Below are 25157 nucleotides of genomic sequence, written 5' to 3'. Positions count from 1 at the left end.
CAGGAGGCCCAATCTCGGTGGTGGATAAATAGTCCACAACAGGGAGGTGCAACATAGGTATTCCTGCTCCCATGAACCTTCTGTTTTACTCTTTCAAGAGATTAAACCTTCAGCCTTCTACTGGAGTAGGAATTGATAGTTGGGGAGTTTGTCTGGAGTTCTAACAGAGTCTTATGAATACTTTCAACTAATCTTTTTAAAGCTCTACCTTCACCCCCACATCTACAGAGAATTTGTGCCCTAATCATTTCCTTTGGTGAGGGTTCTACAGTGTAATTGGGGTTGGTCCTCAGATTTCACCACTACTGGCATAGGAAGTATCCAGGGCTGGATAATTAGCTGTAGGTGTTAGTCACTATTGATAAAAAGAAAGGGCTGGTCATCTTATAGAAATCTACCTCTTCATCCGTCATTGAGGAGGTGGAGTTCGACATATGGGGTAATTTATTGAGAGCTGTTCCAGCAGGGAGATTTTCCAACTGGAGATATCTAAGGACAGGGGGATATATCAATGGGGTTCGATCAATAGAAGCAAAAGGGTGGGGGGGTTATGAATGAAAAGAATTTCAAACAAGTTTATTAGTGAGATAGATAGCAATGGTGAGTATTTCTGAATGGGAAGATTTGACTGGTATGTGTGAATGGGAAGATATGCCAGTGGATCAAGATATATGAATGGGGAAATTGTTGATAGAAGTTGTCAATGGGAATTATGTCATAGAAAGTTATTTATGAATAGAGAAATTTGTCAACTGAGTGGCCAGTAGGGGAAATGCCAATAGATGGATAATTATGAAGAGAGATATTTGTTACTGGGTCTATCAGTGGGTGATAGATTGCTGCTGGGTATTTGTGAATGGGGAGATTTGTCAACGGGGGCCATTAATGGGGATATGTCAGTGGGATATTTATGAATAAGGAAGTAGCTCAACAGAGGTATTTGTTAGTGGGGTATTTGTGAAACAAGGGATTTGTACAGTGAGGAGAGGGGACTTTTCAAAGGAAAGATTTACCAAGGGCTTAGAGATTTGTCACCTGTAGTCTTGGTGACAGAGATTTCTCAATGTGGTGAATTGTCCACAGTGAAGACTGCACAGTGGGGAACGTTACCTCTGGGCGGAGGGATTGTCCTCAGAAGTCTTTGAAAATGTTGGTATTTTTCAGTAAGAGGATTTGCACACTGGGAAGCAGTGTACAAATGTCATAGTAATAAGAAAAACAACAAATGAGTATATTAAATATTTGTAACATCTCTGAGAGAAGTTATCAGGATCTCAAGGTAAACTAAGGTTTCCAGAGTGTGTTAAATTATTACTACTGATATATTATTTCCAATATTGTAAATTATCATTCTTGATATTAAACATTATTTGAAACATTGCAAATAATCATTACTGACAAGAATTACCACTACTAATGTTCTATATTAAATTATATTAATCATACGACTAATAATAACTAATACTCATAAGTGCTATGTGGCTACCACTGTTCCAGGCACTTTATGTGTATGATCTCATTTAATGCTCACATTTATGCCTATGAGTTAGGCATTTTTTAATTCCTACTTTACAGATGTGGAAACTGAGACACAAAGAAGTAATGTGATTTCCCTAAGGACACAGAGCTAGTACATGAAGGGGCAGGATCTGAATGCAAGTGACCTGGCTCCATCCAGTGTTCATGCTCTCAATTATTACACTACACTACTTGTCTAGAAATTAAATCACTATTAGTAATATTGCATATAAAGTTATTGTTATAAGAGTTTCATGTGTTTTGACCTGAAAAAAATACTCAAGGGGCTAATATACCCATGGATCATCCTCCAACCCTAGCACAGACCTCAGAAGGATTATGGGTAGAGACTTGTGAGGCCAGTTTTTAGGGAAGAAGTATTAAGTCTCCAGTTATGGAAGGGCTGTCCCCCAGGCTACCCACTGAGCTGGCCCCCATGCTGCACACTTCACAGGGCTGTCGCCCCCATATACTTCCTCTCAGCCATCAGAGTCTCTCCCAAGCAGAGATTTGCACAAAGACACACCAAATGCTGGGGCAGGTGTAACTCACTTTGCTCACTTTAGTGGATTTTCTAGAAGAATGGTGGAGAGATATAGTGACCCCAGGATTACAGATATCCTGCCAAGAACTCCTTCCAGGGTCTGGGAGCGGTGGCCTTGTATGCTGCTCTGGATTCTTTGGAAAAGGCTGCAGTAGAATAACCCTGTCCATGAAGCATTGATGTCTTGATCTAGGTGGACAGGTTGGCAGAATGGCCTCCACTCTGGGCTCCATTCTTTCACTGCCACATTCTATGTCCCCTTCCTCCCAGGGGTTAAAATAGCTGAGGGATCAGGGAACTGGTGCTGAGGACAGGGAACAGCATAAGAGTTCAGACAGCTGTTAGTACTAGAGTTTGGTGAACTGTCAGGAGCTGCCAAATTCTTGTAGGCAACTGAGACAATAGTGCCATGACCACTAGGGCCCAGGCCCTTCCCTTACAGTTATACCCATCAGTGAAGGCTGCCATTTACCCCTTTTGGTGGATGGTGTTCAGATCCACCCAGGGCATAACCAAGGTGTAAGTGTTGTAGAAATTGCTGCAGGGGTGTCCCCTGCGTAGGCAGATAAGCACTGGGTGCTCAAAGTCCACCCATCTCCATCCAGGACATACCTTGGGCCCTGAGGGAATCTCCAGGAATGCAAAAGGACCAGGCCACAGAGGATCCAAGGGCCATGCTTGGTGAACCAGAGTGCCCTAAAGGAGTTTTTTATTGGCAGAAGCAATGGGTAGTCTGATGGGAGGGAATTTGGGGGTCCTTTTCTTCACCAAAGAAGATATTTTAGAGCCTTTTTTCAAGCAGACTCAAGTCAATGGATCACTTGAGTGTTCCATTGAACATTTGTATCAATCTGAATTTCTGGCTCCCAGGGGCCTCACTTGAGTCAGGACATTTGGAGTGTAAGAGGCAAGAGCCAGGGACTGGGAAAGACCCAGAGGGCCTGGTATCAGCTGTGGGAGAAGGAAGGCCTAAGGAAAGGCATGTTTTGAGGGTCTCTCGCTCAGGTCTTATGGGGGAAGATAAGCCAGAAATGTTAAGGCTCTGGTCTAGAAGCCCCAGTTTCGGTGAGGGGATAGCTGTGTAGGGAGAGGTGTGTGTTTGGAGGGTGGGGGCTGACATACCTGGTTGGTTCTGATTTTGACCCCTTACCTGCACTCCACTGCTGTTGAAGTTAGTCAGAGGAGTGAGGGGAAGAGAGGTAGGAGAAGGAGGAGAAGGGCAAGAAGGGCAGAGCTTGGGGATTTCCAGATTATACCTTCTTTCCATCTTTCCTAGTCTCCAAACGACCACTTCCAAGGAATCTCTCGCAGGCCATGGTTGGGGGGAAGGGACAGGGCTACCTGTTCTTCCAGAGTACCTGGCTGGGTTATGTGGGGAAGGGGTCCAGGACCCCTATGGCTTTCTCCTTTCACTCAAGTCAGACTAACAGTACAAAACCTAAAGGTGGGATAGTAACACCTACAGATTTAGATAGGGCAAGACATCCTCACTGGATGACATCAGGACAATGCCCAAGGCAAAGAGAGCTGTTAGCCAATTGATAGGCATTTATCAATAAGCTTGTTGACTGGAGGGATTTGTGAATAGGGGAATTTGCCAATGAGGTAGTGATTTTTCAGCAGCAGGCAATTTATGAAGTAGAAAGCGCTGTGAAAATAAGACTTATGAATTAGTCTAGTAAAATGTTTTAAAGTATCAAGTAGAGAGATTATCCAACAAGCTGTGGATGATGATGCAGGTTAAATTACTGACATTGCAGATCACCAATGCTAATGCCAATGTAGAGAATTATTAGCAATACCTCAAATTATGTAAAGTACAAAAAGCCAACATTTTGCACCCCTCATCCCCTCAGCATTGGTCCCAGGGTGCTCCCACTAGGTCATCAGTGACATGAGTTTGTTCCCAGACATTATACAGGGATGCTGCCTGCTGAGTGTCTTTATTTCATTGTCTTAAAGAAAGATATACAGGAGTGGGAAAAGGGGTTAATACTGTGCAGGTTTTGGCTTCTGCTGGAGGCAGGATTCAGGCGATCCGGGGCCGCAGGGACTGCCAGGTGCACATCCCTGGCTCCCGTGGCAGGCAGGCAAGGTGGCGGCTCTGGAAGCCCTTGTCAGAGCCTGTGAGGAGCTGGTCTGTCCACAAGCAGTGAGTGTCACTCTGAAGTTTGCAGGGGATGGATGAACAGGGAAACACCTAGAGGAAGGAAGAGAGGCACATCTGAGGGCTTCTCCTCCTGCCCCTGCTTCCCTGACAGAGCAGAACTTTCCCCTCCTCAGCTTTCAACATAGAGCTGCTGGGGAGACCTAGTATCACCCCACCTGGGTACAGACTCAAGAACAGCCCCTCCCATTGGGGAAATAGTCATTTGGCTCAGTGAGGTGACAGTAATCTTGCAAAAGGATCAGTTTCCTGGTAGTTGGAAGCAGTTACAGGGTCAGTCAGGTAGGTCTTCTGAGGAACGGTCTCACAGGATAGGAAACAACTGGCAGTATAAAGAAATAGCTGGCAAGTGGGGAACTTAAGCATAGGAAGGAGCTGTGGGGCTCAGAGACATTCACTGGGTCAGAAGACATTCAGGGCCATCAGGGAACAGTCTTGGAATAGTCAGAAGGGCAATGTAATTTGCCCTCATGTGTAGAATAGTCACAGCTGAAGAACAACAATCAGATGTGCTGGGGAAGAGAGTCAATGGGTTGGGGAACAGCACTTTGGGTTCTCGGAGAACATTCTATGGAACCAAGAAACAATGCCAGGGGGTCAGTAGCAGACACAGAACTATAGAATAGTCATGAGGAAGAGTTAGAGGGACAGAAAGCATCCAGAAAATCCAGGGAACAGAGAATCCCCAGGTATCAGACACGGGGCAAAGGTACAATCAAAATGTTCAGGAAGAACAGTCTCAGGTTTGGGGAAACAGCAAGAGAGATCATGGACAGCCCAAGAATTTGGGGAATGGCCAAAAGGACAAAGAATAGCCAGAGAGAGCAAGAAACAAGCTATGGTTTGGGGAAGAGTCAAAGGAGTGCTCTCCAGATGGTGGGCAGGACCCAGGCACTCACTGTGCATTCCTCACAGCCAGCAGCATAGATCTTGGTGAAGCCCCTGCGTTGAGCAGAGCTCAGACTATTCCAGGGAGCCACGAAACTGCAGGTGGTGATGTGCATATGCTCCTTCCACAGTCGTCCTGTGGGGGAGGGGCGAGGCAACAGGCAGCTTCTAATTGCCTGATTGGCATCCCTTGAGCACAAACTGGCTAAGGGTCTTACGATAGTCTGAAATGGGGGCTGTCCCCATTTCAACTAGGACTCATCCCTCAGAGCCTCGCCTGGTTGTCAGGCAGAGTCTGAGGGATGGGTGGGTGTGGCCAAGGGTGAGGGGGTGGGACCTCACCAGCGATGAGAAACTCCTCGCTGCGGTTCTGGGACCTGTGGAAATATCCACAGATACTCTCCATGGCTGGGGTATAGACGAAGCGGATGTCAGGGGCATCCCCCAGAGCGTTGAACCCCTTGAACATCTGCCAATGGATGAAAGGAAGAGTGTTTTACTGATATAATCCTCCCATTCCACTTCTTCATATAGCATCGTGAGGTCATAGCTAACTTCCTCGCCAACCAATGGCTACAGGCTCGTGGGCGCTCTCTCTCTCTCTCTCTCTCTCTCTCTCTCTCTCTCTCTCTCTCTCTCTCTCTCTCTCTCTCTCTCTCTCTCTCTCTCTCTCTCTCTCTCTCTCACTTTCTCGCTCTCTCGCTCTCTCGCTCTCTCGCTCTCTCACTCTCCAGGGAGGAAGGTGTTAGGAACTGCTGAGGAAGGGGCAGGTGGGATACCTTGGTCATCTTGATTTCATAACGCTGGTATGAGGTGGTCTGGTTGACTTCTGGGGTCCCCACGAACTTCGCCCTGATGACTGCAGGAAAGGAGGAGGGAAAATGAGTCAAATGGACTACATGAGCCAATAAAAAAGAAAATGATCGTAATAGTCATACTAGCAAAGCACATACTTAAATAGCAACCTGGATGCCAGACAACACACTAGGAGATTTACACATTTGTTTATTGATTCACCTATATACTGAGTGCCTACTTTTTGCCAGGCACTGCTTTAAGCCTTTTTCATATATTCATTACGTGTTCATTCACTCAGCGAATATTTTGGAGCACCTGTTGTTTGCCAGGTATTCTTCTGGTTTTAGGTGAAGAAAATATAGACTAAACACAAGCAAAAAAGATAAGTCTATGGAATGTTAAAAGGTATTAAGTATGATGGGGAATTTCAAAGCTGGGTAAGGGGGACCAGGAGTACTAGGGGATAGGGGTTAAAATTTTGAGAAGGTGACTTTTGAGGTAGTCACTTATATGGATACCTGGGAGGACAGGTGTACCAGGCAAAGGGGGAGCAGCCAGTGCAAAGGCCCTGAGGTGGTACTGGGCCTGGAGTAATCAAGGAAGCATGAGGATGCCAGTGTGGCAAAAGCAGAGTCAGGGCAAGGCTGAGTGGAACTGTTTTAGAGGTGAGCACCATCATGAATCCCACTGGATTAACAGGGAAAACAAAGCAGTGAGTGAGGGCAAATGGGGTACACTTACCGAGGTCAGAGCTGCAGAAGGCCATCTGCGGGTGGGGTGGGGCACAGGTACAGGCCCTGCTGGGGGCTGTCAGCCATAGCAACAACAAGATGCCATAGGTCAGAGGTGCCAAGGAGGCCATGGTGAGTTCTGCAGAGGTAGAGAGGAGGAGTTAGGCAGCTCCTAGCTCAGCTGATCCTCAGACTTTGGCAGGCCTGCCACCCCATCCTGCCCACCTGCCCTCCAGCAGCCTGGAGGGGAGTTAGGTGACTGTACTTGGGCTTGAGGGGTTGTGGAGTTTGGGAATTTTAGGTGGGGGATATGAGAGCCCACAGGAGTTTAGGGGGTCAGGAGAGTTTTGGAGTTGTGAAGTTTGAGAGATTTAGGGGACTGGGTTAGTGGGGGGATTATGGGGTTGTAGTGCTTGAGGGAAAGGGGACTGGGAAGTTTGAGAATTCAGCGGGGCTGGGGAAGTCAGAAAGTTGAGTTGAGAGTGAAGAATCTGGGGTATGGGGAGCTGGAGGAGTTTGAGGGAGTTGGCAGTTTCGGGGTTGTACATATTGAGAGAGGAGGTAGAATAGTTGAGAGAAGCTGAGGAATTTGGAGGAGGTTGGGAGTTTAGGGAGTTGAGGGAGTTTGGGGGTTTAAGAGGAAGGAGGTGCTAGAGGGATTTGGGAACAGACAGTTTCCAGGTTTAGGGAGCTGGGGATTTAGGAGTCTGGAAGACTGGAGGGCTGAGAGAGTTTAGGGAGCTTCAGAGGTTTAGAGTGGGTAAGTTAGGAGGCGATGAGGGAATTTAGGGGCGTTTACCGCTTAGAGGCATCTGATATTAGGGGCTTATGAGTTTAGGAGAGTTGGAATGAATGTCAGAGGTTCAAAGGAGTTTGGAGTGTCTGGATTGGGGAAGCAGTTCCAGCCACCACCACCCGGTCTTCCCCTTGGCCAGCCCAGGGTCCTGGTACCCGTCGCCATCCCGGCCAGGCTAAGCAGCCAGGTGTCCGGGTGGCAGGAAAGCTCCAGTCCCGCTCCAGGCCCTGGGGCCGCCCAGGCCCCTACCTACCTCTGGTGTAGTCTCTCTAGGCGCTGGTTCTGCGGTGATGGCAGCAGGGCCTGAGCAGCGGAGGATAAATGTCCACTCAAGGGGCGGGGGTGGCAGCAGTGCGGAAACCACAGGCCTCCAGGCTTCCTGGATGCATTACTCATCCACCCACCATCAGTGGAGGCCAAGGGGCGGGCCGAGCGCTGCCGAAAAGGAGCTTCACCCTCCTCCTTTTCCTTCCCCCTGGGCCTCGCCCTGGCCATCCCCCTCCCCCACCTCGCAGTCCAGCCCCAGTACTTGCAATGGAGGGCTTAGAGGCAGGATTTCCCCAGTGCAATTTCCTAAAGTTTCTGAACTCTCTCCCAAGTCTATCCAATCACAGCCCCCAAACTCCCCATGGCTGAAGCCCGAATTAATTCGTTCCATCGATGAACATGTGTACTGTATGCCAAGCACACACAAACATTTCTAGTAGATCCGACATTCTGGTGAAGGGTAGGGGAGGCAGGGAGGAGACTAATTAGAAGCAGTGAGGGAGATAAAGCAGGTGAATGGAGGAGGAATACAATCTGGGGTAACTGAGAGATTAAGTGATTTATCCAGGATCACAGTTAATAAACTGCAGAACTGGGATTTGAATTCAGGTGGCCTGGAGCCAGGGCCTGGGTCTTAACTCCTCTCAGAAAACACAGGCAAGTAAGTAGTCGGCATTTACACAGCACCAACTGGGTACCAGGCACTCGGCATAGTTTATCTCACTTGAAGCAAAAAGTTTTGTGACATGGATGGACCTTGAGGGCATTATGCTAAGTAAAATAAGTAAGACAGAAAAAGACAAATATAGCATGATTTCACTTATATATGGAATCTAAAAAACAACCAAACAAAACGAAAGAGACTCATAGAGAACAAACTGGAGGTTGCCAGAGGGGAGGAGGGATGGGGAGTGAGTGAAATAGGTGAAGGGGATTAAGAGGTATGAACTTCCAGTTATAAAATAAGCAAGTCAGGGAGATGCAATGTACAGCACAGGGAATATAGTCAGTAATATTGTAATAACTTTGGTGACAAATGCTAACTAGACTTATCATGGTGATCATTTCATAATGTATAAAAATATTGAATCACTGTCATATACCTGAAACTAATATAATATTGAATGTCAACTATAATTCAGTTTATTAAAAGCTCACAATAAGCCTCTGAGTTGGGTACCAGTATTATTTCCATTTTACAGATGAGGAAATATGAGGCATAGCAGGATTAAAGAACTCTCCCAGCATCACAAGGAATGGCTGGGATTTGAACCTACACAACCTGGTGCCAGGATCTTAACCCAGGCTTGGCAAGCAGGGAAGGTGCTGGTGAATTAATGAGCACTGGGTGAGGGGAGCTGAATAGTGGTGAGAGGCCAGTGAGTCAGGAGAAAACTGATACTCTCCCATCCTGCCTTGTCCCTTCCCCATCCTCCCTCCCTTCCCCATCCTCCCTCATACCCCTAGTGGAGGGGGGTTGGTGTGGTGAGGCAATCCCTGCCCGCCAGCTTCCAGATGCTGCCTGAATCTTCCCTGGGGTCCTGAGAAAGGGCTCTGAGGGCTGATTAACATCCTTCTTTAGCTCAAGAAGGACAGACCAATAATAATAATGATGGTAGTGATGATAGCAGTCACTTATTGAGCACTTACTGTATACCATGCCCTGAAGTTTTTGTGTAAATTATCTCATTCAGTCTCCATGACCCACTTGCTAATTAAGCTGGTTTAACTCAGGGAGGTTAGCCCAATCAACAAGAATAATACCACCACAACAAAAACTACCACCAGCACTTATGGAGTGCTTACTGGTTATCAAGCACTGTTCTTTAATCTTTGTAAGTACTTTATCACAGTCAATCCTGATTGCCTTCTTGTTAATTAATGTAGGCTAACCAAGGTATGTTAAACCAATAGTAATAATAGTACCCGACACTTTTGGATGGTGCAGACTTCCTGTGTGCCAGATATTGTGCTAAGCATTTTTCCCGACATAACTAATCTGTTCATCACAACATCCCTATGAGTTAGAAACTGTTCATATTCTCATTATGCATATGAGGAAACAGACACACAAAGGATTGAGTGGCCTGCCTAGGAATGAGAGTGAAGAAATGACTCTGTTAGGGGGACCAGAAAGTTGGGGCGGGGAGGGGACATAAACCAGGAATTTAGAAAAGCCGATTGTGAAAGTGAGGGAAGGAGAGTAAATGAGACAGGGGGCTGAGTAAGTCAGTGGCGGGGCCAAAGGGAGAAGTGAAGGAAGGGAAAGTCCTGCTGTAGCCCCTCACTGACCCTGGTTCTGACGCCAGCTCTGTGACTCTGATTCCTGAGTCAGCACAGAGTTTTGCTGGCTGCCTATATGTGAGGGGTTGTGTGGATCCAGGTTATTGTGCAGGTTTTGAAACTGGTGGGGTTTCGTGGAGGGGTGTCCAGGTATGTGACCATCTGGGGAGCTGGGTGGGGGTGGGGGCCATGGGGCCCAGCTGGGTGTTCAGAGGGAACACCTGGCAATCCCCACAGCACACCAAGTGCCATGGGCCTGATTGTGCCTTTTGTACAGATCAAGAAACTGAGGCTCAGAGAAGGTTAAGTGACCTGACCAACGTGGCCTTAGGAGGAGGAGAGGCCAAGATTCAAAGCTAGGGCTCTCCATTGGACCCCAGAGTGCAGAGCTCCCTGCATGCACACATGTGCAGGCACATGCATACACATATCCACAGTGTTATGATCAGGGCCAGGGCCAGAAGAAAGGATGGTTCATGAAAAGAAGCCTAGAAAATTCGGGTGTGTGCATGCACGCTTGTGCGCAGCTCTCTGCTGTTGTCCTTGCCTCTGAGAGTTGAGTGTGTGCCTTTAGGTGGCGTGTATGTGTGGACCTGAGTGTTTTGTGTAGTCCTGTGTGTTTTGTGTTGCTTCTGAGAACTGTGCTACTGCATCTGTAAAGTGGGTCTAGGTTGCACATGTAATTGTGGATGTGTTGCTCCCCTCTGTGAGTTGTGAGTGCGCCTGTGTTAGATCGTGCGCTGCCTCTACAGTGTTTCCCTGGAGTGCTACTTAGAGGATCCCTGTAAGCTGTCCCCACAGGGTGCCTCTCAGCGCCCCGTAATGACGCCAGCCATTTGGGAAATGAGGAAGGTGGGAGTGCAGAGGGAGGGAGAGGCCTGAAGGTCAATCGGTCACCCTGAGCTTGCGGGCTTCCTGTGCCTGTCGGGAACTGCCACCGCCCTAGCCGCCCCTCCGCCTCTCCACCCCTCCGGGAATGCCATCTCTCTACCCTGTGGAGAAGCTGTCTGCGTAGCAGAGGGCGGGCATAGCCCTGCATGCATCCTGTGCTATGGTGGGGCTGGGGTCTCACGACTCAGTTCCCTCTATCCTGCCCAGGGTCGGGGAGACTCGAGATATTCCCATCCCTTAATTGTGAGCATGAGTGTATACGTGTGCATACACACACCTAGGAGTGTTGTCTGTATGTTTGGCAGGGATGTGGGTATCTCTAGTTGTGTGTATGCCCGTTTGTATATATAGCAAGGCATGTTGCGTGTATGTCCCTAGATATAATTTTTGTGTGCCCAGAAGTGTGATGTGGGTCTCTGTGTTATGGGTCTCGGTGGTTCTGTGAATATCTAGAAGTGTGTGTACCTCTGAATATGGTGTGGGTCCTTCTGTTTGTTGTATGCCTAGGAGTGTTGCGTGTGTCTGTGAGTGTTGACTATGTGTCCAGTTCTGTTGTTCGTGCCTGTCAGACTTGTATGTGCTTCTGTGTTCTTTGGCCGTGCCTTGAGAGTTGTCTCTGTATTGCATAGGTAATCCTTCATGTGTGTCCCTCTAACTGTTGTGTGGATTTGGGTGATAAGAGGAGGGCTGTGTGTAAGCTGCTCATCCAGGAGGCTGGCCAGGAGTGCCGGCCCCTGACCCACACAGTACCAGGTTGGCTGAATGGCTGTGAGTGTCTGTGTAGCCAGAGAGTGAGGTGTGCTGTGGAGCCTGTGTCAGTTGCAGGTCTGTCTTGTGGATCTCAACGTGCATGGGCATCTATGGGTTTGGTTATGTAGATCTGAGTTCTGAGGGTTTATTTGTGTGTGTCTCTAGGTTGTGTATGCATGTAGACAAGGCTTATATACAAGGCCTGGCTGAAGGGTCCAGTTGCTACATGCTCACCACCACACCTCCAGGGACATACATGAACACACTCACTTCTTTATCATCCAGTCACTGTATAAACAAACTTTCCCTTTTCCGGAAAAGGCCCCCACCCTAATCCCATGCCTTTGCCTGGGAAAGCAGAAGCGGTAAATCTGGGACTTGGGGATGGTGAAGGGAGGGACAGGCATACAGGGCTCTGGACTGACTCTGAGCTAGAAGGCGCTGCTGTGTGACTTCCGGCTACAGTCTGCCTGTCTCTGACCTACCTCTTCTGGGAAATGGCTCCTAATGCAGCTCCTGCTGGGTGGGCTCCCCTCAGCACCACCCCCATCCCTGGCAATTAGCCCTCCTGTCCTGACCGTACTTTGCCTTTCCATCCTACCAGCTCAGCAGCACAACATACCCTGTGGTTGTGAAGATGGGGCATGCGCACTCTGGGATGGGCAAGGTAAGTCCCCAGGTGGGGAGTGTCTGTGTGTTTGTAAATGGTGCACACTCCTGGCATTGTGCATGTGTATGTAGATGTATGTTGTATATTCAATGTACACCAGTAATTTTGTATAATTGTGTGTCCTGGGGTGTTTTTATCTATTTGTATATTTTCCCTCACATTCTTAGATGTTGTTAGACCAATTTTTATGTGTTCTGTTATTTTGTTAGTGTATACAGCATTGTATCTATGTATATGCATACCTCTGCATTATAACACACACTATGTAATCTTTTATGTTCAAGGGTCTTGAGGTCCTTTATGCTTTCCATCTGACTTTTTCTCTGTGTATGTAGAAGCAGACTTGTAATTTGTATGTTGGAGTGTGTCTGTGCTTCTCTCTGTATATCATGTGTACGACTGATTTTGTGTCTGTATCCATATACTGTGCATACACAATTTTCCCAGTTTTATTGAGATATAACTCATATACCATGCACCTTACTCATTTAAGGTGGACAATTCAATAGTTTTTAGTATGTTCACAGTTGTATACACCCAACTTTCTGTGTATACATATAAAAACCAGGAGGTCCACAATTACACACGTGTGAATGCCTTGGTGTGTCCACCGTATTTTTGTGTACTCAGCTCACCTGTGTCATTCGTGTGCATGCCCCAACCCGAGGCATCCCCACTGCCCACTGCTGCCCTATCTTGCCCAGGCCCTGATCCCCACCCCCTCCCATAGGTCAAGGTGGACAACCAGCATGACTTCCAGGACATTGCAAGTGTCGTGGCACTGACCAAGACATATGCCACTGCCGAGCCCTTCATTGATGCCAAATATGATGTGCGCGTCCAAAAGATTGGGCAGAACTACAAGGCCTACATGTGAGTGGAGAGACCAAGGCCCGGGTAGGGGTTCTCTGCCCTGCCCTGGGTGGCCAGGTCCCTCTGAGTCTCTTTCCTCTCTCCTTTTGTTCCCCAGGAGGACATCAGTTTCAGGAAACTGGAAGACCAACACTGGCTCTGCAATGCTTGAGCAGATTGCCATGTCTGACAGGTAGCTGGCCTGAACTCAGCAGGGAGGGGAAGTGAAAGTGGGAGTGTGGCTGCCCAGGCAAGGCACTGACAGGCTTCCTTGCCCTGTGTCATGGCAGGTACAAGCTGTGGGTGGATACGTGCTCGGAGATTTTTGGGGGACTGGACATCTGTGCAGTGGAAGCGCTGCATGGCAAGGATGGAAGGGATCACATCATTGAGGTGGGAGCATCCAGGGATTGTTGGGGGCATAGAGGGAGGAAGAGGTGCACAGCAGCAATACTCTGTAAACTGTAAAGCACTCCATAGCCCAGAAGGTCCTCAGTGAATGATAAAATGTTTAGTGAACTGTAAAGTGCCTTGTGAACGGGGACACCCTGGCAAATGGCAAAATACTTAGTAAACTCTAAACTGTTTGTGAATTTAGACATCCTTAGTGAATAACAAAACACTTGTTAAACTATAAAGTGCTCCATGAACTGAGCCCTCTTGGTGAATGGCAAAGCACTTAATAACCTTTATTTTGTGAACTGACAGGTCCTTGGCAAATACCAAAGCACTTTGTAAACTATACTTTCTAAAAAGTACTGGTTGATATTAAAACATTCTGCAAACTGTAAAGTACCTTATATATTAGGACATCCTTGGTGAACAACAAACTGCTTTATAAAACTATAAAAAGGGAGCTCTTTAAAGTGGGAAGTCTTTGTTATTGAAGCAAAACACTTTCAAAATTTTAAAACTCTTTGTAAACAGCAGTGCCCCTGGTAAACAGTAAAACAATTTGTAAACTATAAAATGCCTTGAAAATTCGGAGTGCTTGGTAAACAGCAGTGCTTTATACATTGTAAAGTGTTTTGTAAACAGTGGTGCCCTTTGCAAAGCATTTTCTAAAATCTAAACACACCATATATTTTATAGTCCTTTGTAAACTGTAAAGTACCATGTAAAACAGAGTTCTTTGTAAAGGACAGAGCACCGAGCAAACTATAAAGCAGGGATCAGCAAACATTTTCTGTCAAGGGCCAGACAGTGCACATTTTAGGCTTTGCGGGCCATATGATATCATTAAAGCTACTTGACTTTGCAAAAGCAGCCACAGACATCTTTTTTAAAAAAGCATGGCTGTGTTCTGATAAAACTTTGTTTATGGACATTGAAATTTAAATTTCATATAATTTCACATGTCATGAAATCTTTTTTTTCAACGATTAAAAAATGTAAAACCCATCCTTAGCTTGGGGGCCATACAAAAACAAAAGCTGGGCCAGATTTGGCCCGTGGGCCCTAATTTGACAACCCCTGCTAGTACCTCATAAGCTGTTCAGTACCTTGTAGGAGGCAAGCTTTCCTCACACTGCATATCCATGCCTCAAACTGAGTGCTGTTCCATGGCAGCCACCATGCCTTCTGCCAACTTAAAGCACTCTTTCACTGTAAGCTTCATATGCACTAACTACTGCCTCTCTCTTCACTGGGTCTCTTTTCCTCCCCCAGGTGGTGGGCTCCTCCATGCCACTCATTGGTGACCACCAGGATGAAGACAAGCAGCTCATCGTAGAGCTTGTGGTCAACAAGATGGCCCAGGCCCTGCCCCGACAGCGGGATGCCTCCCCTGGCAGGGGCTCCCATATCCAGGTCAGCTAGTGGGGGGCAGGCCAGCCCTTGGTCATGCTGTGTCACAGAACTGATCATCAGCAGGCTAAGGGTGTCACCATTATTCGTGTGGCGGCAATTACCAATTGTTTTAAAAATTGATAAAATAGCTGCTACTCTGACTTCCCTGAGTGCTTCCCAACTCCTCCCCTGGGAGCAAGTCCCCACCCAACAACCTGACTTCCCTCAGCTCAGCCGCAAACACAGACAACACCCAGCACACAGGGAACCCGTGTTTTTCTGATTGGCGGATGCTCTACTGGCTGGTAACTATTTTTAACCTCTCCTGCTCCACTCCTCTACCACAGACTGTGTCCCCAGGGGCCCTGCCCTTGGGCCGCCAGACCTCCCAGCAGCCTGTGGGGCCCCCTGCTCAGCAACGACCCCCACCACAGGGTAAGTGAGGGACTGGCTTCTTGGGCCCCTACTGTCCTGCAGTCACTCCCCTCACCTCTCACTTGCTGGCTTCTCACATGTGTTACTCTTTCTCTGTCCCTCAGGTGGCCCTCCCCAGCCGGGCCCAGGCCCCCAACGCCAGGGACCTCTGTTGCAGCAGCGCCCACCCCCACAGGGCCAGCAGCACCTTTCAGGCCTTGGACCCCCAGCTGGCAGCCCCCTGCCCCAGCGCCTACCAAGTCCCACATCAGCACCCCAGCAGCCTGTGTCTCAAGCCCCACCACTGACCCAGGGTCAAGGCCGCCAATCCCGGCCAGTGGCAGGAGGACCTGGAGCACCTCCAGCAGCCCGCCCACCTGCCTCCCCATCTCCCCAGCGACAGGCAGGTCCACCACAGGCTACCCGTCAGACATCTGTCTCCGGTCAGGCTCCACCAAAGGCCTCAGGGGCTCCACCAGGTGGTCAGCAGCGCCAGGGCCCACCCCAGAAACCGCCAGGCCCTGCTGGTCCCATCCGCCAGGCCAGCCAGGCAGGTCCCATGCCCCGCACTGGGCCACCCACCACGCAGCAGCCACGGCCCAGCGGCCCAGGCCCTGCTGGACGTCCCACCAAGCCACAGCTGGCCCAGAAACCTAGCCAGGATGTGCCGCAACCTGCCACCGCTGCTGCCGGGGGACCCCCGCACCCCCAGCTCAAGTAAGGGGACCCCACAGTAGCCCTTGCCTTGCTGCTCTCAAAACATGCTCCTACACTGGGTGGGCAGCCTCAGCTCCCAAGTTCCTCAGACCCAGATCCTATCTGGAGGTCCTGAGAGCTCTATCTCCAGTCTGGGCCAGACTCCCCGCCTAAACTGCCACCCCTCCCAGTCCAGAGAGGCTCCTGCCCTCCATCCCAGAGAATCGGTGCCAGAATCCCAAGGAAACCCCACTTTTGATTCAGAGACTTCCCAATAGGCCCTGAGAAAATCCCCTTCCTCAGCCCCTCTTAGTCCACCCCAGGCACCTTACTGACCCTCTTTCAGTACCTTCCAGCCCTCCAAGTCCTCCTCCCATCTTGGAGCCTTTCCTGCCAAAGTTACCCTCCTCCTGCCCAACTTGACTCCTCCTAGCCAATGCCCCAAACACAGGCCAGTTCACAGTCCTCCTATATATCACTTCAAATCCTCCTCATACTTTTCCTACAGTCTAGACTTCTTTCTAGTTCATTCCCAAATCCTTCTGGTCCATTTCTGTCTCCTCCCAAATCATCACGCCATTCTCTCTGCCTCTTATGGTTCATTCCAGACCAGCCGCACCTTCTCTTAAAAGTCCTTACTGTCCCACCCAACTGCTTTCTCTTAGATTTGCCCCTCCCAGTCTGTCCTTGGTCCAGCCTCCCCCTACTCCCTCCTGGACTCCTCACCCTGAGATTAGAAACCTCCCTGACCATCTTCACCTTTATCCCAGTCTAGCCTAGATTTGAAGAGAAGATTCCGCCCAGGACTCCTCCCATTAATCCCAGACTTCTTCACCTCGGATCCAAGTCCTCCCTTCCTCTCCCAGGACTCCCTGACTCTGCCTGAGAATCCATCAGGGTTCAGGCCCATACTGATGGGTGGGAGGGTCACAGGCACCGCCCCAGGACCAGAGGGGCAGGGCTGGGGCCAGGCCTGGGGTAACATTGTGTTTCTCTCCCCCTCCTCCCTTCCTCTTCCCCCTCTTCCTCCCATGCCTCCACCTTGTCTCTCTCTAGCAAATCTCAGTCTCTGACCAATGCCTTCAACCTTCCAGAGCCAGCCCCGCCCAGGCCCAGCCTTAGCCAGGACGAGGTGAAAGCTGAGACCATCCGCAGCCTGAGGAAGTCTTTCGCCAGCCTCTTCTCCGACTGACACCCTATCCTGAGAATCCCCAAGTCCCTGGGCAACCCCTCTCTGGGCCCTGAATCCACTTCTCACTTTCGGAATCTCCAACTCCCTTGAGAAGCCCTCTCCTGGTTCACCAAGATCCCTCTTCTCACTCCTCAGAATGCCCAAGTCCCTCAGGAAACCTCACTCCTGGTCCTAAACCCAATTCTCATGTTTGGAATTGCCAAGTCCTCTGGAAGCCCACTCCTGGTCACCTGAAGACCTACTTTCTCAGTTTTAACACCTCCAAATTCCTGAAGACCTCTACTCCTGGTCCCCCAGAGTGCGTTTTCCTTCCTGGGAGCTCCCAAACACCAGGCAACTTGTTCTGGCCCTAACAACACTGAGTCCCCTCCTGGAGTCCTGAAATTCCTGGAAAACACTACTCCTGGTCCCAGATCTCTCAAGTACACTTTGTTCCCCATCAAAATTTCCCAACTCCTTCAGAAACCCCTACCTTTGAGTCCCCTTCCATGGATCTCCCATTTCTGAAGATCCATCTCTTCAAATTCTACCACCTGCCCCACAAGGATTTCCTATCATCTCCCTCCAACCCCATTCAACACATGGGAGCTCCTCCCACTGCTAGGACCCCTCAGTTCCCCAGGGACCCCTGCCCCACTTTCCTGCCTCTGACAGCTGTCTTTAAATATGCAAACTCCACCCACCCTCCCAGAATCCTCTGCACATGGAAGGCCAGTGGTCCCCTACTTCCCCACCTTTGCCGTGATGTCTGTGTCTGTGACTGACGTGACCTCCTCTTGTGCCGTGCTTGGCATATGTGGTCCTCGTTCATTGTGCCGCCTGTGGTGATGCGTACAGTGGCGCTGTTTGTGTGATCTGCACCTCCCCCTAAACTCTACTCCTTGCCTGGACTCACTCCCACCCCTCAGCGGCTCTGAACCCCATGAGAAGAGTCGGGAAGCAAAATAAACAAGCAAAGGCCCAGCAGAATTCTGTGCTTCTTGGTGAAGAAAGAGGGGAGTCCTTGAATGGTGGGGGAGACAGAGGGGTCCCCAAAATCCACATGGGGTGCTGGGGACCCCAAAATCCAGTGGAAGGCACATGAGGCACAAATTCCAAAGAGGTTCTAAATGGAATCCCTGCCGCAAATCCCAGCCATTGGAGCTCCCAAATTTAAAAGTATCCTCAAAGCCAAGAGGAAACCAAACTATGGAGGCAGGGGTCTCAGCCTTTTGGGGGTCCCCCAATTCCAGAGGAACTGGAAAAGCACATGGGGATCCTGAGGCAGTATCAGGGCAGATAGAACATTGATTGGTTGGTGGGCAGGGCTCCTTGGCGTGGCAGGCTGAGATAGGCTCCCTGGTGGCTGGGGGCAAGACCTAAGGCACAAGGCGGGCTGCGCTGAGTAGGCAGGCGGGCAACTCATCAGCCTGGGTACGGTGCAAAGAAGGTTCTGAGGCACTCCGCTCAATCTTGGGGAGTGACCGCTGCAGCAGCTCAATCGTGGCCAGGATCTGGGGGCAGGTGTGCATGAGGGGGTATGTGTCCAGAGCCACACAGGCACCCCAACACCACCAGACCCCAGCCTCCCTCCCAGGGAAGCATACATACATACATTGCACACCTCTGAGCCTTGAACAAACATGGTTCACATTCACCCGAGTCTTCCTCCTCATCGGTCTCCTCCCCAAGGTTTCCAGCCCTCCTACCCGGCCCACCTGGGGGAAGAGAGGCCGCTCCTCCCGCTGGAACTTCAGGCAGTCGGACAGCAGGCGTCGCATGGCTTTGGGGCAGTTACTAGAGATTTTGCTGAGGTCAGGAGACAGATAGCCACGGCCCACCATAAAGATAATCTAGGGGAGGACAGGAATGTCTGATGTGGGCTGGGCGGTCCAGGGAATTTTGGGTCTTGAGGGACTTGGGATGTTCCTTTTGGGGAACTGGGGTATTCTGGGTATTGGGGCTCTGAGGATTGTACTGTCTTGTGAATCCAAGGATTCTGGGTCTCTGAGGCCTTGGAAGGATTGTCTGCTTGCAGAATATAGGGATTTCAGCTTGCAGGAAGTAAGGATTATAGGTGTTTGGGGCCCAGAGGATTATGGATCCACAGATTTCTAGGGGGCTTATGGGCCTGGAAAGTACTAAGTCTAGGGGAAATGTGAACTTCTGAGTCTGGAAGGAACTAAAGGATTCTAGCCCTTAGGAGTTTGTGTTTCTGTGGGGATCTGGGGCCTGAGGACTATGGGTCCATGTAGCATGTAGGACTACTGGTATCTGGTGCCTAGATCATGGGTTTCTGAAGACCTGGGAAATTCTAGGCTTTGAACCCAGAAAACCATGAGAGTCTGGGGCCTAGAGTATTGTGGGTACCAGGGTCCTGAAGCCTGAATAATTGTGGTTATCTTTGAGTATTCCAGAAACACAAAGGGGATCTGTTTCTGGGAGAAATGGGATTCTGGGCTTTGGGGACTTGTAGGATTTTGAGTACTCAGGCCAGGGGACTAGCAGTTGTCTAGGGGTCCAGAGGGCTTCTAGGTATGTGGGGGCCTAGGTGGATTCTGAGTATAGGGGATTCAGAAGATTCTGGACTTTGAGGACCCAGAGGATTGTGGATGTGGGGGAAGGAGAAGATTCTGGGTATGGAAGACCCAGAAGATTCTGGGAGTGCTCAGCCCAGAACATTTTGGGTTTCTAGAGGAAGTGTGGCATTCTCGGTCTATACAAAGGAAATGGGGGTTTAGAGGCTGAGGGGGTATCCCTTAGCCTGGGAGATTGTGGGTAAGGTATGGGGCTCACCTGGTCACGGCTGCCAATGTGGCTGTAAGGCAGGGAGCCGGTCATGAGCTCATAGAGCACAACCCCATAGGCGTAGACATCCGACTGGAAGCTGTAGGGGTTCGGGTCCTGCATACGAATCACCTCAGCCGCCTTCAATAGGCCAAACCAGGCAGGGGAACCATGGAGGTCAGCAAGTGGCTGGCCCATAATCCTAGGTCCCACTAGCCACACTGGATACAACTCAGAGCCACTCACGTGAGGTGAAACGTGAGCAATCTAGACACCCACACTTGGTAGAGGCATCCCCATCGCCACTCATCCCCCTATATCCCAGCCTGCAGCCCAGGTCCCTATATGCTCTGGTCCAGCCCCCAGCCTAGCCTGACCCAACTCACCATCCATAGCACAGAGCCCGAGGGCTGTTCCAAAGGCTGAGCTCCACTCCACCGCGTCTTCACTGTGGCCAGGCCAAAGTCACCGATCTTCACCGTAAGTCCCTCATGTAAAAAGATGTCCACCGAGGTCAAGGGCCACTACAGGGACTCCCAATAGCCACACCTCTCACCCTGACTGGGATGCTCTCATTAATGCCTCAACATCAGTCATGCCTCTAAACCTGACCAGAAGTCCCCCAATGTCACAAAAACCCACCACAACCTTGACTTGGGTGGGGAGCTCCGATTAACGTCCCCTACACTTGGCCCCGCTGTGGCTCCTGACCAGGAAGTCTCACTAAGGGCAGCACCCATACCTGCCATGCCTGTGACTCTGATCAGAAACTCCCTGTAATGCCCTCCACGACTGCCACACCTCATGCTCTGATCACAGTCCCCAAGAACAGTACCTGAACAAGCCACAACTCTGACTCCTGACCAAGAGACTCCCATTTAAGGCTCCTCACCAGCCACAGCTCTGCTACCTGGCAAGGGCCATGCAACACGTGTACCTCTCTATTCATTCCCAGAAGTTCCTGCTCCACAAGAGCCATTCCTTTAAGTCCTCACCCCACCCCAGCCTTAGACAGGGACAGGTAGATACTGTTAGACTTGAGATCTCGGTGGATGATGTTCTTGGCATGGAGGTAGCTGTGGGGATGGAAGCAGGTGGCAAATTGGCTGGGGCTACCTCATCTCCCTCCCCCAACCTCCTCCCTAGTCTTTGGGCTGGGAGGCTCACTCCATGCCCTGGGCAGTCTGCCGGGCCACATCAATGAGCTGGACCATGTCAAAACGTGTGTCAGCCACATGGAGGTGGTGGTAGAGGCTGGAGCCCTCACACCACTGTGTGATGATGGCGAACCCCGGCCGGGTCATGAAGCCCATGAACAGCAAGATGTTGACATGACGTGTCTTCCTGCAGGCAGGGAGGGTGGTATCAGGGCAGGGTGGGGGAAACAGCAACTGTCACTCACTTTTTGAGAATGAGAGATGATGTTGTTCACTGCTGACTTCTGTTGTCATTTTCATCCTGTCTTTTAGGAAGCTCAGGGCCAGACTATGGCCAGATGCAATGAATTTATGAGATATATTTGCTGGGCTAATTCAGTGCTGGGCTTAAGTCCTGAGCTTCCTTATCCGAGTCTCCCAACAAAACCAGGAGGGACAGGTTACTGCCTCTACCCCTCTGTGGACCAGTAGCATCTTAATCATCAACAGCTGCCACATCTCTGACCCTGACCGTGATCTGGGCCTGTGACCATTTTCCAGACAAAAAAGTGGAATGCCAACCTTCTTTGAAAGTGAAATGCCAACCTTCTTCACTGATATATCATAATATTGATAAATTCCAGATAAAAATATCAGTAATGTGTGATTATATCCTGTTAATTACCACGAGAGGCTTAGAGGTAAAGAGCTTGGGGTTTGGATTCAAGTTAGCTTCTATGTTCCAATGCAGGCTTCCCCATGCACTCACTGTGCAACACTTAACCTCTCTGTACCTCATTTTCCTCCACTGTAAAACTGTGAAAATTATATAAGCTACCTTATGGAGATGTTGGGAGGAGTGAGTAAATAATCTGTAAGTAACTTAGAACAGCACCAAACACAAGTAAGCCCTTTGAAAATTTCACTGTCCTTGTTGTTATCACTCCTGGGTACCCGGCTCTACCTCACAGAAACTGTCACATATGAATAGATCTGCCCTAATTTAGAAGAAAGCCTTCATTCCTTATAGAAGTATTAACTCCAGTTATGGTAACACAAATGCAAATACAGTTGACCCTTAACAATATGGGTTTCAACTACACAGGTCCACTTATACATAGATATCTTTCAATAAATACCTGTACCATTTTGATCTGAGGTTGAGGTCCACAGATGCAGAGGTCCGATTATATGCACTGATCTATGCCATTTTATATAGGGAACTTGAGCACCTGTGGATTTTGATATCTTTCGGGGGTCCTGGAACCAATCCCCCATGGATATTGAGAGATGACTAACTTTTGGGGGAGTCAAAAGTTACACATGGATTTTTGACAGTGTAGGGAGGTCGGCACCCCTAAACCCTGCATTGTTCATCGTCAACTGTAACATTGACGATGCTCTGTAATTTTGGCACATCAAAGCAGATAACACAGCACATGAGTGTTCTTCATAGCAGTCAGATTATGGTTAAAATATTAATATAATGCAAATTAACAGCATGTTCAAATCATTGCTACTTCACAGAAATAGAATAAAAGTTTTCTTACTATGACATCCATTATGAGGATAAATATTAAAATACAACAAGGAATTATAATAACATTAATTCTGTAACATAACTGTGCCCATTTGTCAGAGGGGAAAGGCCATGTTAGCAACTCTAGGAGTGGTAGTAACTATAGCAGCAAAAAAGGAACATCCGTGTGAATGAATTAATATAGTATCAATGATATATTAAGTAGAGTAAATATAATCATTAATTAAACAATGATTAAATTATGGTTCTGATTATAATTAATACAGATGACCCTTGAACAAGTGTCGACCCCCCACACAGTTGAAAATCCACATATAACTTTTGACTTCCCCAGAACTTAACTACTAACAGCCTATTGTTGACCAGAAGCCTTACTGATAACATAAACAGTTGATTAACACATATTTCGTATGTTATATGTATTATATACTGTATTCTTACAATAAAGTAAGCTAGAGCAAAGAAAATGTTATTAAGAATATCATAAGGAAGAGAAAATACATTTACAGAAAAATCCAACTGGATTTTGGGTGGTAATCACAAAATAGAATATATAGATATCAAATTATAATGTACATCTGAAAACTATATAATTAACTAATGTTATCCCAATAAACTTAATAAAAAATAAAACATTAAAAAAAAGAAAAAAATCCATGTACACCTGAAGCTAATAATAAAAAGAAAGAAAAGAATCCATGTTTAAGTGGATGTGTAAAGTTCAAACCCATGTTGTTCAAGGGTCAACTGTAATACTGTTCTTTAAATTATGGCATTATTATAATTAATTAATGACAAAAATGTAACACAGTAAACATAATACTAGTGATGCAGTACAAGCAGAGGGGAAGGAAGGATGCAATCCTTTAGGGCGATGCAGTTAACTAGCATTCTGCTACTAATGTAAGTGCACGCAATGATGTTAATAATGTCCTACGGCCATACCCATTTCACAGCAGGCAAAGATGACCCACGTTTTGGAGGCAGAGCCGTTAATTAATATCAATATTAACCCAAACACAATAACATCATCAGAGGTTCTCTAAACATACCTATTTCCCAGAGGGGAAAGGGACACCCTTGACAGAAAAACAACTTATGCCTATGGTGATGACACAACACAAACACAGGTGATATGCAGAACTGCCCCAAGCACAGCCTCTCCCCAGAGGCACCAAGGCCATGCTCACCACCCTAATTCCCCATCCACACCCATGCAAGCTCACCTGAGCACCTGCATCTCATTCTTGAAGGCCTGGGCCTGCTCAGCTGTGGGTTGGGCCACCTTGAGCACCTTCACAGCCACATCTCCATGCCACCGCCCGCGAAACACAGTGCCAAATGAGCCCGTCCCGATCCTCTTCAGCAGCTGCACCTCACTGGGTGGCACCTCCCAGTAATAGCCCGAATCCCGGTACCCTAGATTCTTCTGTGGGCCACATGGGTGGCATCTCAGGGGGCTGCCCACATCCCTTATCACTCAGCCTATGGTGCCCCCCACAGGTTTCCCCTGGAGCTTACCACTTTCTTCTTGTCATCGGCCAAAGGCTTCCGCTCCCGCTGTTCTGATGGGGACTTGGAATGTGGGGACTTCCTCCCCGAGGACACGGTGGCTGGGCTGGGGCTCCCCCGGGGGGCTCCATCTCCACCACCTCTATTACCAGCAGCTGTGATTGTGGAGAAGTGAGTGGAGACAAGTGGAGTGGAGGGGTGTGCTGAGGGTGCAGGCAGTGGGGGCTCACCATCAGTGCTGAAACTCTGGGTAGTGAGCTAAAAGAAGAGGGAAAGGAGTCAGAGAGAGGGCATGGAGGCCAAGAGGAATGGCTCTCACCTCTGCCCAGTGATCCCCCATGAATGTCCCCCTTGACACCAACCTGGATGAGGCTGGAGTCCATGGGGGCCGTGGTGCTGACCATATGGACATTGGGGGTGGATGTGGAGCGGATGCGCTGGAGGGGGGCGTTGGCTGGGGCAGGGAAGGGGAAGTGCTCGGGGTCGCGGTGCTGGGTGCAGGAGCTGCCAGGGGAAAGGCTGTGAAATCACTGTTAAATGAATGTGAGAACCAGTCAAGCCACCCCCCACCCCATTGTAAACTTGTGCTTAGCTCACACAGAGTAAACGTGTACTGTTATTACTATTACTCATTTGTTCAAGTAACATTTATTGAGTGCCTGCCAGGTGCCAGATACCATGCTAGGTAGTGGAAATAAAACTGTGGGCAAAACAAATAAAAGTTTTTGCCCTCATGGGGCTGATGTTCCAGCAGGGAGAGAGAGAAATAAAACAAAAACAAAAACAAAAACAAAGAATATTTAATCCATCTGATGGTGATAGGTTCAATAAAGAAAAAAAATAAAGCAAAATAAGGAGACAGAAAGTGTCACTGGTGATGTCAGGAAAGGCTTCTCTAAGGAGCTGACATCTGAGCAAAGACCTAAAGGAGAGACAGGGAGCCACATAAGTGGGGGAA

The 25157-nt window shown here is 48.8% G+C and overlaps 3 protein-coding genes across 8 annotated transcripts in view; 1 reads left to right on the top strand and 2 right to left on the bottom strand.

Annotated features, from left to right (window-relative positions):
• Positions 1–18056, top strand: part of SYN1 (synapsin I) — a 53493-nt gene extending 35437 nt beyond the window's left edge. Inside the window, exons 6-13 of one of the 2 annotated variants that reach the window (XM_006906905.2) lie at positions 12238–12300; positions 13034–13176; positions 13274–13348; positions 13446–13548; positions 14824–14964; positions 15291–15378; positions 15483–16074; positions 17110–18056. In XM_006906905.2, coding sequence (XP_006906967.1) covers positions 12238–12300; positions 13034–13176; positions 13274–13348; positions 13446–13548; positions 14824–14964; positions 15291–15378; positions 15483–16074; positions 17110–17245 — 1341 coding nt within the window. In that variant the 3' untranslated portion in view covers positions 17246–18056. Of the gene's footprint in view, positions 1–12237; positions 12301–13033; positions 13177–13273; positions 13349–13445; positions 13549–14823; positions 14965–15290; positions 15379–15482; positions 16139–17109 lie in introns of those variants that run through there. The other variant, XM_025043390.1, reaches the window with a different exon arrangement.
• Positions 3979–7869, bottom strand: TIMP1 (TIMP metallopeptidase inhibitor 1). Its single transcript, XM_006906904.3, has 6 exons — positions 7696–7869; positions 6657–6785; positions 5897–5976; positions 5460–5586; positions 5129–5253; positions 3979–4262 (listed from the first exon to the last, which is right to left on the bottom strand). The coding sequence occupies exons 2-6, from the start codon at positions 6775–6777 to the stop codon at positions 4092–4094; spliced, it is 624 nt and encodes a 207-aa protein (XP_006906966.1). The 5' UTR covers positions 6778–6785; positions 7696–7869; the 3' UTR covers positions 3979–4091.
• Positions 18057–18205: 149 nt separating the features above from the next.
• ARAF (A-Raf proto-oncogene, serine/threonine kinase) overlaps positions 18206–25157 on the bottom strand; it is an 11059-nt gene continuing 4107 nt past the window's right edge. For 2 of the 5 annotated variants that reach the window (XM_006906908.3, XM_015585565.2), the window contains exons 7-15: positions 24562–24718; positions 24209–24457; positions 23914–24116; positions 21179–21355; positions 21041–21087; positions 20398–20516; positions 20021–20152; positions 18943–19077; positions 18206–18738 (exon numbers count right to left, since the gene is read on the bottom strand). In XM_006906908.3, coding sequence (XP_006906970.1) covers positions 18604–18738; positions 18943–19077; positions 20021–20152; positions 20398–20516; positions 21041–21087; positions 21179–21355; positions 23914–24116; positions 24209–24457; positions 24562–24718 — 1354 coding nt within the window. In that variant the 3' untranslated portion in view covers positions 18206–18603. Of the gene's footprint in view, positions 18739–18839; positions 19078–20020; positions 20153–20397; positions 20517–21040; positions 21088–21178; positions 21356–23913; positions 24117–24208; positions 24458–24561; positions 24719–25157 lie in introns of all 5 variants that reach the window. The other 3 variants (XM_006906911.3, XM_025043391.1, XM_015585566.2) reach the window with 3 other exon arrangements.

The sequence above is a fragment of the Pteropus alecto genome, unplaced genomic scaffold (assembly GCF_000325575.1).
Source record: "Pteropus alecto unplaced genomic scaffold, ASM32557v1 scaffold392, whole genome shotgun sequence".
NCBI lineage: Eukaryota > Metazoa > Chordata > Mammalia > Chiroptera > Pteropodidae > Pteropus > Pteropus alecto.
The sequence above is the reverse complement of the archived record's forward strand: the minus strand, read 5'-3'. Positions and strand labels throughout refer to the sequence as shown.